Below are 15,204 nucleotides of genomic sequence, written 5' to 3'. Positions count from 1 at the left end.
ATATGATACCTAAAGTACAAGCAACAAAATCAAAAATAAATAAGTGAGACTATCAAACTGAAATCTTCTGCACAGCAAAAATACACAATCTACAAAATGAAAAATAACCTACAGAATGGAGAAAATATTCACAAAACATATATCTAATAAGGGTTTAATATCCAAAATATGCAAAGAACTTCTACAATTCAATAGCAAATCATCATCATCATCCAACTGAAATGGGCAAGGAACCTCAACAGACATTTTCCAAAGAAGATTTATAATTGCCAACAGGTACATGAAATGATGGTGCTCAATATAGTTGATTATCAAGGCGATGCAAATCAAAATCACAATGAGATATCATTTCATACGTGTTGGACTACCTATCATCCTGATGAGGATGAGGAGAAAAGGGAAACGTTGTTGGTGGGAACATAAATTGATGCAGGCACTGTGGAAAACTAAAAATTAAAAATAAAACTACCATATGATCCAGTAATTTCACTTCTAAGAATATATCCAAAATGCTATCTGCACCTCTGTGTTCTTAGCAGCATTACTGACAACAGCCAAGACACGGAAACAACCTAAGTATCTATCAACAGATGAATGGATAAAAAAGATGTAATATATATATATATATATATATATATATATATATATATATATATATATTCACAAAATATTATTCAGTCAAAAAAAAATCATGGGTGAGCTTTGAAGGCATTACATTAAGTAAAATAAATTACAGGAAAGACAAACACTGTATGATCTCGCTTGTTTGTGGACTCCAAACACAAACAAACAAACTCATAGAAAAAGAGATCAGGTTTGTAGTTACCAGGGCAAAGAGGGAGGAAATTTGGATGAGGTGGTCACAAGGTACAAACTTCCTGTTAGAAAATAAACAAACTCCTCAGGATGTAATGCACAACATTATGACTATAGTTAGCACTACTGTATGGCATATATGAAAATTGTTAACAGAATACGTCTGAAGAGTTCTCATCACAAGGGAAAAAACATTTTTTGTGTCTATATAGATGATAGATGTTAACTGAACATGTGATCATTTCATAATATACTTAAATAAAATCATTATGCTGAACACCTTAAACTTACATAGTACTGTGTGGCAATTATAGCTCAATAAACTATTTTTTAAAAAGACAACATTAGGGACATCTGAGTGGCTAAGTTGGTAAGAGTCCAACTTTTTATTTCAGCTCAGATTTGATCTCAGGGTCATGAGATCAAGTGCTACATTGGGCACCACACTCATCACATCATAGAGTTTGCTTAAGATTCTCTCTCCCTCTTCCTCTCCCTCTCCCTCTACCCCTACTCCCACTCCTGCACTCTCTTTCTCTAAAAAAAAAAAAAAGATAATATTAATATCTAGTGTGTATATATATGTATATATGCCTATGCCTATCTACAATGGTTTTATATATATATGCCTATAAATAATACTGATACAGTTTGTCTTCAAAGGTAAATACTTCAAATGTCAAGTGCTTTGCAAATACTAGTTTATAATGTTTATGCTTAGGTTAGCATTCTAAGAACAATCACGGCATGTTGGTAGGTTCCTAAAATTAAGAGAAGCATCTTTCTCAGTGCAGAAATTCTTAGTACAATAGGGTCTGTTAGCTTCTGATCAAAATGTTACTTTTTTTCCTGCCTAATAGCTAGATGACTTTAATTGTTTAAATATCTGAATTACACACAGTTTGTTGAAGTTTATTTGAAGTTTCAATCTGCATGTGATAATTCTGCTCTTTGGAGATACTCAAGCCGATCCACTACATCCTTCATATAATGGGTTTTTTTTTGTTTGTTTGTTTGTTTGTTTGTTTGTTTGTTTCAAACACACGAGGGGTTATTTACAAGCTCGAGCTTGGGTCCAAGTATACCAGTCACAGCGGAGCCTGAGGTGGGTTTCAGCTTACTTTTAAGGGCTGTTCTAGGAGACATCCAGAAGGGGTGGAGGAATTTCTCAAGTTCTGTTTACATTCTGATATGGGGCTTTCCAGCGCATTGAGCTCTGTTCTCATTCTAATAGGGGCTTCCTGCCCTTGGCTTGGGCTCTGTTCTTATTCTAATATGGGACTTTCTAGGGTGTTAAGCTGTAAACTGTTTTCTTCCTGTAACTGAATAATGTAAACTTCAGCTCTTATTCACAGGGGCATGGGATGGTTGTACTTGTGCTAACGCTGAACTTAAAGTGGAATGGCCTTAATTTTCTCAGCCTCCACATTTCCCCCTCTCAGAGGAACCTAAGGAAGGACCCAATCATGGGTCCAGATTGCTCTCAGAGTGAGCCAGGGGGAATGATTAAACCAGGATTCCACCAACCTTGTTGCTGTTCTCGCTCCCATTTACATCTCAGTGAAGAAGCAACATCCCATGTTTAAGGCAGCGCATAACCCGCCCCCCACCCTTTGCTGTAAGAAGACGAAGTCTAATCCCCTTCTATTTTGAAGGACAACCTCAGACTAGGGAGTCTTGGAGGTGGGAAATAAGTGAGAATGGAGCAGTCTTAGCTTTAGGGGATTGTCCTTGTCCGGTTGGCTTTTCCATTCTGGAACAAAGTCCTTGAGAATGGTGTGTGGGTCAGCTGGCTGGATGTGGGTGTAGTGGACCCAGGGAGTAATCCCGTCGACCTTGAGAGCAGTGGGAGTGGTCAGGATCACGATGTAAGGTCCCTTCCAGCAAGGTTGAAGTGTCTGGTGTTGGTATCTCCGCATGTACACCCAGTCATCTGGCCGATATCGATGGGGGTCCGGGGGTGGCCCAGTCTCATAGAGGGCCCTCAGCTTAGGCCACACCTGCTCATGGGTTCATTGTAACATTTGGAGGGAGAAAAGAAGTTGGTGATCATCAAATTCAGCAAGCACCTCAGGTTTTAAATTGGGGATAATAGGTGGAGGAAGACGGAACATGATCTCATAGGGAGTCAGTCCCATCTTATATGGGGAATTCCTCACCCTATATAGGGCAAAGGGGAGGAGAGTCACCCAGTCCCCGCCGGTCTCCAGGGCTAATTTAGTTAAGGTCTCCTTTAATGTTCTGTTCATCCTCTGTACCTGTCCTGAGCTCTGGGGCCTATATGCACAATGTAATTTCCAATCTGCCCCAAGTATTTGTGCCTCTCCCTGTGTTACCATAGAGATGAATCCTGGGCCATTGTCTGATCCAACCCTAACAGGAAAACCATACCTCGGTCTTCCAGCAGTTTCTTGGTCACGGTCTGTGCCGTTTCATGTTTGGTGGGAAATGCCTCTGTCCATCCTGAAAAAGTATCTACAAACACTAGTAAATACTTGTGCCCCTATTTTCCAGGTTTTACCTCAGTGAAGTCCACTTCCCAGTAGACTCCTGGGCGGTCCCCTCGGAGCCGGGTGCCAGGTTAGATCCACGGCCGGAAGCATTAGTTAGTTAACTGGCATGCGTGGCAGCTTGCCACAGTCTGCTCGATCTTTGCTCGAGAGTCTTTAATAGTGATCTTTGCATGTCGTATGAGGTCTTCCATCTCCCTTGTCCCCATGTGAGTACTCCCATGTATTTCGGATAGGACTCGCCGTCCTAGTTCCTCTGGCAGGATGATGCTGGAGTCTGCGGCCCTCCACCAGCCACGCAGGCACTGGGTCATAGGCAAGTGTTTGATCCAGTGTAAGTCCGCATCAGTATAGTTGGGGGTGTCCGGCAGGGTCAGTGCCCCCGGATCGGGTAGCGTGGTTGCTAAGACCTGGGTCACCAAAAGGGTCACCTCCTTTGCTTTTAAGTCAGCTAGCCGGTTTCCCCTGGCTACTGGTGTGTCTGCCTTTTGGTGTCCCGGACAGTGGATGACAGCTAGGGCCTTGGGCAGCGAGGGGGCCCTCAGGAGTTCAAGAATCTCCGTTTGGTTTTTAACAGTCTTTCCCTCTGCTGTCAGAAGCCCTCTCTCTCTGTAAAGGGCTCTGTGGATGTGAGTGGTGGCGAAGGCGGACCTGCTGTCGGTGTAGATGTTTATTCGTTTACCTTCCCCCATGGTCAGCGCCTTGGCCAGTGTGGTCAGTTCTGCCCATTGAGCCCACCTTCCAGCTGCCAGTGGCTCCTCCCAGATGGTCTCCGTTTCCATGGTTACAGCTGCTCCCAAGTATCTGACTCCTTCTTGGGCAAAACTGCTGCCAACCGTGAACCAGGTGGCATCTGCATTCAGCAGTGGCTGGTCCTGGAGATCAGCTCTGATTTCATGCACCTGTGCCAAAATTTCTAGACAGTCATGCAGAGGGGGTTCCCAGTCTGGGTTAGGGAGACGAGAGGCATGGGGTATTGGCGGACCCTGACAGGGTCTGCCCCCAGCTTTAGTTCTATGCGTATGGCCGGTCAGTGCCCAGCCAGCCCGGTTCCCCCAGCTTCTGCCCATGCTTGGGGAAATTCCTGCAGCCAACGGTCACTGTCAGTCATTGGGGCTGAGGGCATTTGGTGGAGACGATATACGTCTCCTAAACTCAGGACAAGCACCTGAATCGGGTGCCCCTCCTTGTTTAGGACTTTTGCCCCTTAGGGGTAGAAGCAAATTTGTGCCCCCATCTTGGTGAGCAAATCCCAACCTAACAATGGGTAGGGACACTCAGGGATGACCATGAAGGAGTGGGATACCCAGCCCCTGCCAAGATCCACAGTTCTTCGGGTAGTCCATGAGTACTGTTTGGTGCCCGTGGCCCCTTGCACCCATGAAGTCTTGTTTGCCAATTTCCCTTGGGGATGTAATAAAACCAAATGTTTTTCCCCAGTGTCCACTAGGAATTCAACAGGTTGCCCTTCCACTTTAAGAGTTACCCTGGGCTCGGGGAGGGGTGCCAAACCCCAAATCCCCTAATCGTCCCAAGTTCTCCATTTGTGAGATCTTGGCAAGAGCCTTAGAACTTTTGTTAGGGCAGTTTTTCACCCAGTGGCCCTCTTCTTTGCAATAAGCACATTGGTTTTTGTTCAGCTTAGGGCACTCCTGACAGGGACCAGGGCCATCCTCCTTACCAGTCCCTGAAGCCAGCTTCTTGAGGTGCCTCCATCTTTCCTTCAGCCGAGTTGTGCAGTTTGGGGGGTAAAAAGGGTTTTAGCCAAGGAGGGGAATTCTGGATCATGTCCTGCCAGGCCAGGATGTTGGGCACCAGGTCAGGATGGCCGTTCAGTTTGTCCCTGAAGATCACGGCCTTAACCTGTAAGATAATAGGTAGGTGGAAAGTTCCTTCTCAGGGCCATCCCACATCAAAGGTTGGCCATTCTGATATGCAATAAATTTGAAATCTCCCTCTCCTTACGTAAACAGTTATGACAGTTAACAAAGACACAGTAACACAGACAAATGCGCAAACAGTTAACAAGGACATAGTAACACAGACAAACGTTCCAGTGCAGTCGCGGAGACAAAACAGACAATAACCCGAAGGGCTGGCAGCCAGCCCTCCTTACAGATGAGGACCTCCTTCCTCCTTACAGATGAGGACCTCATCCCCCTTACAGACGAGGACCCCCGCCCTCCTTACAGACGAGGACCCCGTCCTCCAGGCGGGGCAAGGGACGTCTCCTCAAGACCCCTGATCAATGGCCCGCCAGCGCATCCGCCTAAGCCAATGCCAACCCAATACAGATTGGAATTCCTACAGGTAAAAGTACAGTTTAGAGCTCTCAGAAAATATGTGCGCAAAAGGTGGGAGAAGTTGAGTGCACTCACCACGTATGAAACCCTCTGGATGGGGTCCTGGGGGTTTCTCGGATCCTGGACAAGCCCCCAAATGTTGTGCCCAAGATTGCAAATCTGAGAAACCACCGAGGAGCTGACACCGATGCAAACACATGAGGGTTTATTTACAAGCTCGAGCTTGGGTCCAAGTATACCCGACACAGCGGAGCAGGGACTTGGACCCATATTATGGTTCTTAAAATATTTGAAGATATCAAGTTCCCCCACTTGACCCCCTTCATCAGAGATTTTGAGACACCTATAAGCAACTTTGTTGCAGGTCAAGTCTATAAATTTGTTGTTCAGGCATAGTGCCAGCTTTTACTAATTATTGACCTTGTTACTCTGGACATGATCCTTGAATTCCCTGAACTAGAGAAAAGCAAAATGGTGTAGAGGCTGAAAACAGACACTGCAATGACAGGATCTGGATTTGAATCCTAACCCTACCTCTTGTTAGTTGAGAATTACTGAACACCACTCTACCTCTAAAGTTTCTTCACCAATAAAATATATGTAAGAATAACACCAATATCAAATACTTCTTGAGAGGCTTATCAGACATACCCATGTAAAATGTTTATCCAGTGACTGCAACATGAAAGCACTCACAATGACTTACTGTCAAACATTTTATTCTTTTAACAATAATTATTTGTACACAGAATTTTTAGTGACTGGTTATTCATTTAACAATTCCTAACAATGAGATAATTTTGCAGTTTTTTAATTTTAATATAACAGTGCAGTAAATACCTTTGTACATAAGCCTTAGTCTCTAAGTGAGTTAAAGTTTGTTTCCAGATATATAGCAACCAGTTCAACGAGCTTAAACTCATTAAGTCTCATACTGCTCAATTGTTTTAAAAAATAATACACCAATTTCCCCTGCCATCAACAATGGGTGAGTTATGACCATTTAACTGCATCTTCAGTAGTATTCAGTTGCTAATTTTTTAAGTATTTGCTGATATTTAGGAGCCTATCATTCTTTTTCAGATAGAAATAACTCAAATTTCTTGTAATAATTTAAATATATATTATATATATAAATATACATACGTGTATGTATGTACACACACACACATATTATACGGGTATATATCTTTGACCACCTGTAATCTCATACCCCAACCTTATTTAACTATATGGCAACTATTTGCCTTTAAAAAACCTTAAAAATCTGTTGAAATTCCTTTAGCAAATTCTTTTCTGGAGACATTCTTCCATATATTATCTGAATTTCTAGAATTCCTATCTTCTTTGGATTAAGGCAGAGGAACCCTTGAAATTACAGCTACAAGTGATGTGTATATATTAATAACCCTCTACGATAATTCTGAAGTGATTTTACCTCTCCTTCCCTCAGACAACATGGCCTAAATTAAACAGATTCTTATTAAAATACATATATTGCACATAGTATTAAATATACACATGACATACACTACATAAAAATACTTAACCATGCAAATTACTAATTAAAACTCAGGCAGAGTATCATTATACATTGTGTGTCCTAAAAATGGATTAAAAGCAAAGTATATGTAAAATTTTTTATTGATTCATAGTATACTCATTGAAAAGTCAGTAGGGAAATGCAAATCAAAACCACATGACATACGACTTCACACTCACTAGGACAGCTATAATTTTTAGAATGGAAAATAACAAGTGTTGGCATAGATGTGGAGAAATTTGGACTCTTCTTCTACTTTGCTGCTGGGGAAGTAAAATGTGCAGCCACTATAGAAAATTGTTTGACAGTTCTTCAAAAAGTTTAGCACAAAATTACCTTATGATCTAGCCATTCCCTTCCTAGGCATATACTTAAAATACTTGAAAACAGGTACTCAAACAAATACTTCTTCGCAAATGTTTATACCAAACCTAGTCACTTAACCAAAAGGTACAAACGAAGCAAATGGCCATCAGTGGATGAATGCATAAACAAATGCTGCATATACATACAATGCAATATTTTTCAGCCATAAAAAGGAATAAAAGACTGATACATATCATGATGTAAATAAATATCTAAAAACATTATGCTAAACAAAAGAAGCCAGACACAAAATATCACATAGAAGGACAATCATCATATGGTTTCACTCATACAGGGAATATAAGAAATAATGAAAGCGGGGATCCCGGGGTGGCTCAGTGGTTTAGCGCCTGCCTTTGGCCCAGGGCATAATCCTGGAGTCCTGGGATTGAATCCCGCATCAGTCTCCCTGCATGGAGCCTGCTTCTCCCTCTGCCTGTGTTTCTGCCATTCTCTCTCTCTCTCTGTGTCTCTCATGAATGAATAAATAAATAAAATCTTTAAAAATAAATAAATAAATGAATGAATGAATGAATGAATGAATAAATAAATAAATAAATAAATAGTGAAAGGGATTATAAGGGAAAGGAGGGAAAATGAGTGGGAAAAATTAGAGAGGGAGACAAAACATAAGAGACTCCTAACTCTGGGAAATGAACAAAGGGTTATGGAAGGGGAGGCAGATGGGAGGATGGGGTGACTGGGTGACTGGCATTGAGGAGGGCATTTGATGGGATGAGCACTGGGTGTTATACTATATGTTGGCAAATCAAACTTCAATAAAAAAAAGAATTATATGATTCTAATTATATGAAATAACTCAAATAGTTAAATCTATAGAGGCAGAAAACGAATTGGAGGTTACCAGGAGCTGCTGGCAGAAGGGAATTGGGAATGACATCTTATGTTGGGGGAGGTCATTGAAAGGACATGACCACGGGTTGACTGGTGAGCTGGCCCTCAGAGCTCCTCATGCCCTCCCCGTCCTTGGAATGTGGGTTCTGCTCGCCTTTTCCACTCCCAGAGACTGCTCCAAGTACACAGCCTTGAGTTAGTGATATGGTGTTGAGAACACCTGCACAGTACATGTGACTGAACCTATTAAGGTTTCTATTTAACTTATAAGATTCATTAAGCAGGCAGGTGAGGGTATCCATTTGTCTTGCTGTTGCCCAAGGCAAACCTCTCTTGTAAGTCCCCTTTGCTTATTAAAACTGCCACCTACCAACCAACCTGGAGTGACCTGCCTCTTTCTTAGTTCTCTCCTTGCCCTCCGAGTATGGGGGCCAGTTTCAGATTATACACAGGAAGCTGCTAAAAGGGTTGGGAACAGACACCTGAATGGATATAGAGTTTCTTTTTGGAGTGACAAAAATGTTCTGAAATTATATGGTAGTGATGGTTGCACAACATTGTGGAATGTACTAAATGCCACTGAATTGTTCACCTTAAAATGGTTCATTTTATGTTATGTGAATTTCAATTTAAAATTTTTTTTATTTTAATTAAAAATAATTTTTATCAATTTCTTAAATTTAACCAAGGAGGTGAAAGACTCATACTCTGAAAACCATAAGATGCTGATGAAAGAAACTGAAGATGAGACAAAAAGATATCCCATGTTCATACTTTTTAATTCAAAAAATTTAAAAATTACAGAGAAAAGATGATATATGTCCTGTTAAAGGTAAACATGATTCTCAACAAAGAATATGGTGTCCCTTGTGACACCAGGATCTATATCTTCCCCCCATAGTTTGTCCTGTAATTCTATAATCTTAAAATTATTGAAAAGTCAAAAAAATAAATAATCCAATGTCAATTTCACACTTTTATTTTTCAGTGTTCAGTTAATTTATGGTAATAATTTGTAAAAAGTACAAAAAGAAGGGCATCCTGAAGCTTGCAGGGCGCGGAAGGGGTAACACAATGACAAAAATTCCACTTTGTTGAAAAAGAGCATACTCTTCCCAGAAATGCATTTCATCAGAAAAATTTATTCAGATACATACTTTTTCCTTAAACTGAATTACTCTAAAATGTTTCCCAATATGTAGAAGAGAAAGAAAGTCACTGGCGGAACAAAGATCCTATTCTACATTTGACAAACATACTGAGAAAATGTATTTATTATTTGGCATGATTTATAATGTTCTCAATGTTCAATTAGTAAATATATTTGGAGCTACGTGCATGTTTGTATCCTGTTCTGCTTCTGTGAATTTCTAATGACTGAAAAATGCATCAGGTGACACCACCCTCAGTAGGGGCAACTTTGCATATGATGCTACACCTTTGGAACTGGAAAGAAAGCCTATTTGAAATGATCTCTTTCTCAATTATTTGTAGATTTCTGCAGATTATAATCATAAATCTATATATTTGACAAAACCACAAATTTGTACATCTCAAAGTGTCAAATACATTGCCACAAAAAATAACATTTTTGTTAAATTAACAAAGTTAGTATTGTCCATACAATTTATTTAGCTGAACAGAATACATTGAGAGAATAATAAATTATTTCTCTAACATACTATATAACTATTAAGACTAGAGCTTTAGGAATCCATGAAAAGTAATTACATTTTCAATACCGCAGTTGGATCAGAGATGCAGTAAATTAGTAGTTCCCAAAAGCTAATCAGTGTTGAAGATACTATTTCCATTTCTTCAAGAAGATATTCAGTTTTCTCTTCCTGTCTTAAAGTCTTTCATAATTTAATCCCTTCAGTAGACCATTAACTGAGCAAATATTCACGACAAATATTCATGCAAGTGTCTTGACTCATAACCTCTCCCCAAAAGAAGAAAGGAAAAGCAGTTTTTTTTTAAAGATTTATTTATTTATTTATGATAGACATAGAGAGAAGAGAGAAAGAGAGGCAGAGACACAGGAGGAGGGAGAAGCAGGCTCCAAGACGAGAGCCCGACATCGGGACTCGATCCCGGGACTCCAGGATCACGCCCTGGGCCAAAGGCAGGTGCTAAACCACTGAGCCACCCAGGGATCCCCCAGGAGAAGCAGTTCTAACAGCAAAATCAACTGTTATGTTCCACAGGGGAAAGCTTTTTTATTTTATTTTTTTTAAGATTTTTTATTATTTTAGAGAGAAAGAGCACAGCAGGGAGGGGGAGAGGGAGAGGGAGGAGAATTCCAAGCAGATCCTGCAGACTGTGGAGCCCAACACAAGGCTCAATCTCATGACTCTGAGATCATGACCTAAGCCAGAATCCAGCATCCAGTTTAACTGGCTGAGCCACCCAGACGCCCCAAAAGGAAAGGTTTTTTACATCTTCAACAAACAGACCTAGGCAGACATCAACTTTATAACGACAAAATACACAGTAAGTATGCAGGTCTTAACTTTTGTTTTAACACTTGCATAATGTTTTTCTCTTTCTCTCTAATAAGTCAATAAGTCAGTGTTTGTGAGTCAAAGCCGCTCTGTCAACAGGATTAATCTGAGTTAGCCTTTAACAATTTACTGAATAATACAAGGAAGAATAGTAATAGGATTTGCAGGCTTTATTGAAAGCTTTGCAGTACCCCTAAAATAGATCATGTTTACAATGTACATAAAACAGGAGAAGGAACACAGGACAGAGGGAACACAGGACAGAGGATCTATCAGCAGGTGATTATGAATTATATGAATAAAATACTGCTTCTTGAACTTTGGAGACCCAAAGCCATCAGTTCAGCACTCAAGGTAAAAATAATATTAATCAGCATATATATTGCTTACTTTGTTCTGGGCACTACTAGAAGTGTTTTACATATAAGTCACTTAACCCTTTGAAACAATTTGCCAAAAGTTGGTGTAAATCTTAACAAGAATCCATAACATGAGAAGACACTGAGCACAGAAAGACTAAGAAACCTCCCCAAGGTCTTAATTAATAAATGGAAGAGTAATCTGTGTACCCAGGGCACTTAGCTTCACAGATGGTGCTCTAATAGGCTTTGATCTACTGCTTCTTAATTAAGAACTAAATTTTAGGGGCACCTGGTGGCTCAGCAGTTAAGAGTCTGACTTCCACTCAGGTCGTGATCCTGGAGTCCCAGGATCGAGTCCCACATCGGGCTCCCTGCATGGTGCCTGCTTCTCCCTCTGTCTGTGTCTCTGCCTCTCTCTCTTTCTATCTCTCATGAATAAATAAAATCTTTAAAAAAAAAAAAAGAACTATATTTTAGAAAGAGATAAAGAAGCCATGATTCTGTCCCAAAGGTATAACTGAAGTTGTGGTTTGGGATGGTATCCAGGAGTCTTGCAAAATAGAGGACTGAGAGACATATTCATATGGAATTCTAATAATTAACTCTGCACAATTTTTTTTAAAATATAGGATGCTAGGAAGCATTGGATATAAAGAGTAAAATCAGCAATTAAACAGAAATTTAAGAACCAGGTGAGGGGTACAACACCTGAAGCTCTAGAGACTGTTCTAACCTCCTCACCCCCAATGACAGCCATAAATTTGTCTCAACAAATTCCTGCCCACTGACTCCAATATTCTTTCCCTGGAAATATACACACATACACAGGGAAATGGGGTACCTATGATTTTGGCACAGACCTTCTGATTCCCTAAAATGGACTTTCTCCTCAACCAGGTTGGGGAAGAAAGAGATGGATGTGTTTGCCTCAAGGGGCAGAGGACATGAGCTGCAATTGTTGCAAGTTCATGTCTGAGGGTGCCATTAAGGCCCGTTAGTACAATATGTGAGGCTCCCATCAAAGGTTGTCACTGTAATGTATAATGGATCGTTGGCTTTTATTTGCCCATTTATACCCACTCATTCACACTCTTACTAGCTGTTTGCAGAAGCCATGTGGGGAAGCAGGACCACTAAAATTTGTGGTCACCAAGGACAGCAGAGCTGGGACTTGTATTGTAGCTAGGGGCAAGTATATCAGCATCTGGTGGAGGCAGAACAAAGCCATTTGATGCAAAGTGCTCCTCTGAATCCGTAGTTCAAGACTGTAAGCCAACCCAAGACACAGCCTCCATCTACCTTCAAAAGCTCTGAAGAATCAGGAGTATTCCTCACCTGTTCCCCACCCATTAGTCATATAAACACATGTGTCTAAGTCAGATTCTTTGTTTCCGTAGCTGAAGCTCCATCTAGTGTACACCTGCTGTGCCCTTGCACAGTGTCCCCGGGACTTGGCTCTGGGTTCTACTGACTTGACTTTAACTGAGATCAATGTGCTGCTTCTGGTCCCTGATTCATCAGGGAAGCCTTCCAGATTTCAGAAATCTCTCTGGTACCTGCCCACCATGAAGACACAGGAATACGTGGGGACACTCAATACACATTCATCACACACACACACACACACACACACACACACACACACACACAAATGGCTCAGTGTTTGGGATCTTCAGACTGAGGGCTCTAAATAAAGCAATTATTTCATAGAGTAGACACCCAGGTGAGACATGATCTGGAACACAATGTTCACCTTCACAAGTTCGTCAATAAAATCTAACTCGAAGTCTCCCCAGCAGAATGAAAGACATTTGAAGAATAGTTGTGTTCTAAAATACTATTTTGCTGTGGCAGCAGACTACAGCTACTACCAGTGATGGAGAGCTTGACCTCAGGAGGGTGACAGACCAGGATTCAAATATCAGCCTTGTCTCTTTATTAGGTGAATGACTTAAGCTCTCTAAGTCATAGATTCATTGTAAAACAGGTACTTTTTACACTTGTTACTTAAGAATTAAGACAAGAACTTCTAAAAACCTCAGCACAGGTTATGCCATTAAAAAATGATACCTACTGCATTGTTAATATCAATAAGCAAAGCAGCCTGACTTGGAGAAGAAATTTCTATCATTTAGTGAAAACATCCAATTACAAAGTCCTCGTGTCAGGGCCATTGGGACACCTGATAGCAATAAAGGGAGAGCTAACTGTAGAGGCCTCTGAAGCTCTCAGCAGCTAGCAGGACTACTGTGAATTACCCAATTCCCATTGCAGCACCATTAGAAAACTCACAAAGGAAAGGTTGGATGGGGTAAATGCCCACAGAGCACAGCTGCATATTAACTTCACAATATAATTGAACTGAAAGGCTATTTAATTCAAGAACAAGTTTCAATGTCACATACATTACATATATTAAAACAAACTAACAAACCTTGGCTTCTATTATTTATAATAGCTTCCTGGGGTCCAGCTGGAGGGGTGGTTCCTGAACACTGACTCAGGACAAACCAGAAGGAGTCAGGCTGTCAGGCAGCCCTGGACAAGGGCCAGAAACTAATATACCTAGGCAAGTTCTCATGCATCAGGGCTTTGTCCTGGGAGCTCAGGTTCATCCTGTCGGGTTGGCCCATCCCATGCAGCTCTCTGGGCCTTGGAGCACCTTGGGGGGAAAGCGACCCAGGGGAGAAAGCTGTATTCAGAGTTTGGGCCAGCTGTGAGATGGATCTGACCCAGGGCAGGACAGGGCTCCACTTGCCAAAGCCCAGAGGTTCTGAGTCTCTGAGTATCTTCCTCAACTACAGCATTGCAAGTCAGTGCTTTAGGACTGCCTCAACCCAATGTCTAACTCTAACTATGATTTTGATGGGTCATCTATCCTGACACTAACTTTATTTTAAAATCAGTAAAACAGGGGGATCCCTGGGTGGCGCAGCGGTTTGGCGCCTGCCTTTGGCCCGGGGCGCGATCCTGGAGACCCGGGATCGAATCCCACATCGGGCTCCCAGTGCATGGAGCCTGCTTCTCCCTCTGCCTGTGTCTCTGCCTCTCTCTCTCTCTGTGACTATCATAAATAAAAAAAAAAATTAAAATCAGTAAAACAGTGGTAACACTAGTATCTGTTTTGAATTTCAAACCAAATAAGACAAGAATGCTGGAAAATATTAACTATGTATGAAACATGATAATTATAATTACAGCTGTCAAGCACAGGAGGCCCCACACATCTCTATGTATTGTCCAACAGGTTACCTATACTTTAAGATGCTTCCCCACACAGTAGCTCACCTCAACCTCACCTCACCTTAACCCTGAGAGTGTCCCAAGCAGGTCAGCATCCTCAACCTCACCAGTACTCTAACACTCTGGACTCTGCAAGAATGTGCAGGCTCCTCATAACTCCTCCTGACATGGCCTCCATGATCCCTCCTTCCTCCTCTCCTTTCTGTGATGGTCCTGGTAAGTGTCCTCTTTGGGCACCTTCATTCTCCTTATACTTCTTTCCTGATTCCCAGGAGACAACCACCTCCATCGCTCCCATTCACCCTTCGGACTTATGAATCAGTGTCCCCAAAGCAAGGCACCTTCCTAACATCCAGAAAATGCCCCCTTCATGTGTACACTTTTCTGAAGGCTCCTCACAATGACACACCCCCAACCCCAGCCCTCTCACACACCAGGATGCTTCATGGAGCCTCTCCATCCAGACCATTGTCTCCCACTTTCTAAACTTAGCTGACATATGCTTTTTCTCTCTAGCTGGAGAATTACCACCTCCAGCAGACACCTCCTTCAGGTCAGCTCTAACTGCCTTAGGATTTTTTCCATCATGTCATGGATATACCTTTCCATAGATATCATTTATCACTTTTATACAGTGTTGTAAAGTTTTCACTCCATTTTCATCTTAAAGAACTAGGAATAAAATTCAGGGAAATCTATCAA

General features: G+C 41.5%; 1 protein-coding gene across 3 annotated transcripts in view; it reads right to left on the bottom strand.

Annotated features, from left to right (window-relative positions):
- Positions 1 to 1,707: 1,707 nt before the first annotated feature.
- LOC140595969 (uncharacterized) overlaps positions 1,708 to 15,204 on the bottom strand; it is a 72,779-nt gene continuing 59,282 nt past the window's right edge. For 2 of the 3 annotated variants that reach the window (XM_072742588.1, XM_072742589.1), the window contains exon 5: positions 1,708 to 5,189. In XM_072742588.1, the coding sequence (XP_072598689.1) occupies positions 3,419 to 4,396 (978 nt within the window). In that variant the 5' untranslated portion in view covers positions 4,397 to 5,189 and the 3' untranslated portion in view covers positions 1,708 to 3,418. The remainder of the gene's footprint in view (positions 5,190 to 15,204) is intronic. The other variant, XM_072742590.1, reaches the window with a different exon arrangement.

This window comes from Vulpes vulpes, chromosome 16 (genome assembly GCF_048418805.1).
Source record: "Vulpes vulpes isolate BD-2025 chromosome 16, VulVul3, whole genome shotgun sequence".
Classification (NCBI taxonomy): domain Eukaryota; kingdom Metazoa; phylum Chordata; class Mammalia; order Carnivora; family Canidae; genus Vulpes; species Vulpes vulpes.
Note: the sequence above shows the minus strand (reverse complement) of the source record. Positions and strands in the feature narration are given on the sequence as shown.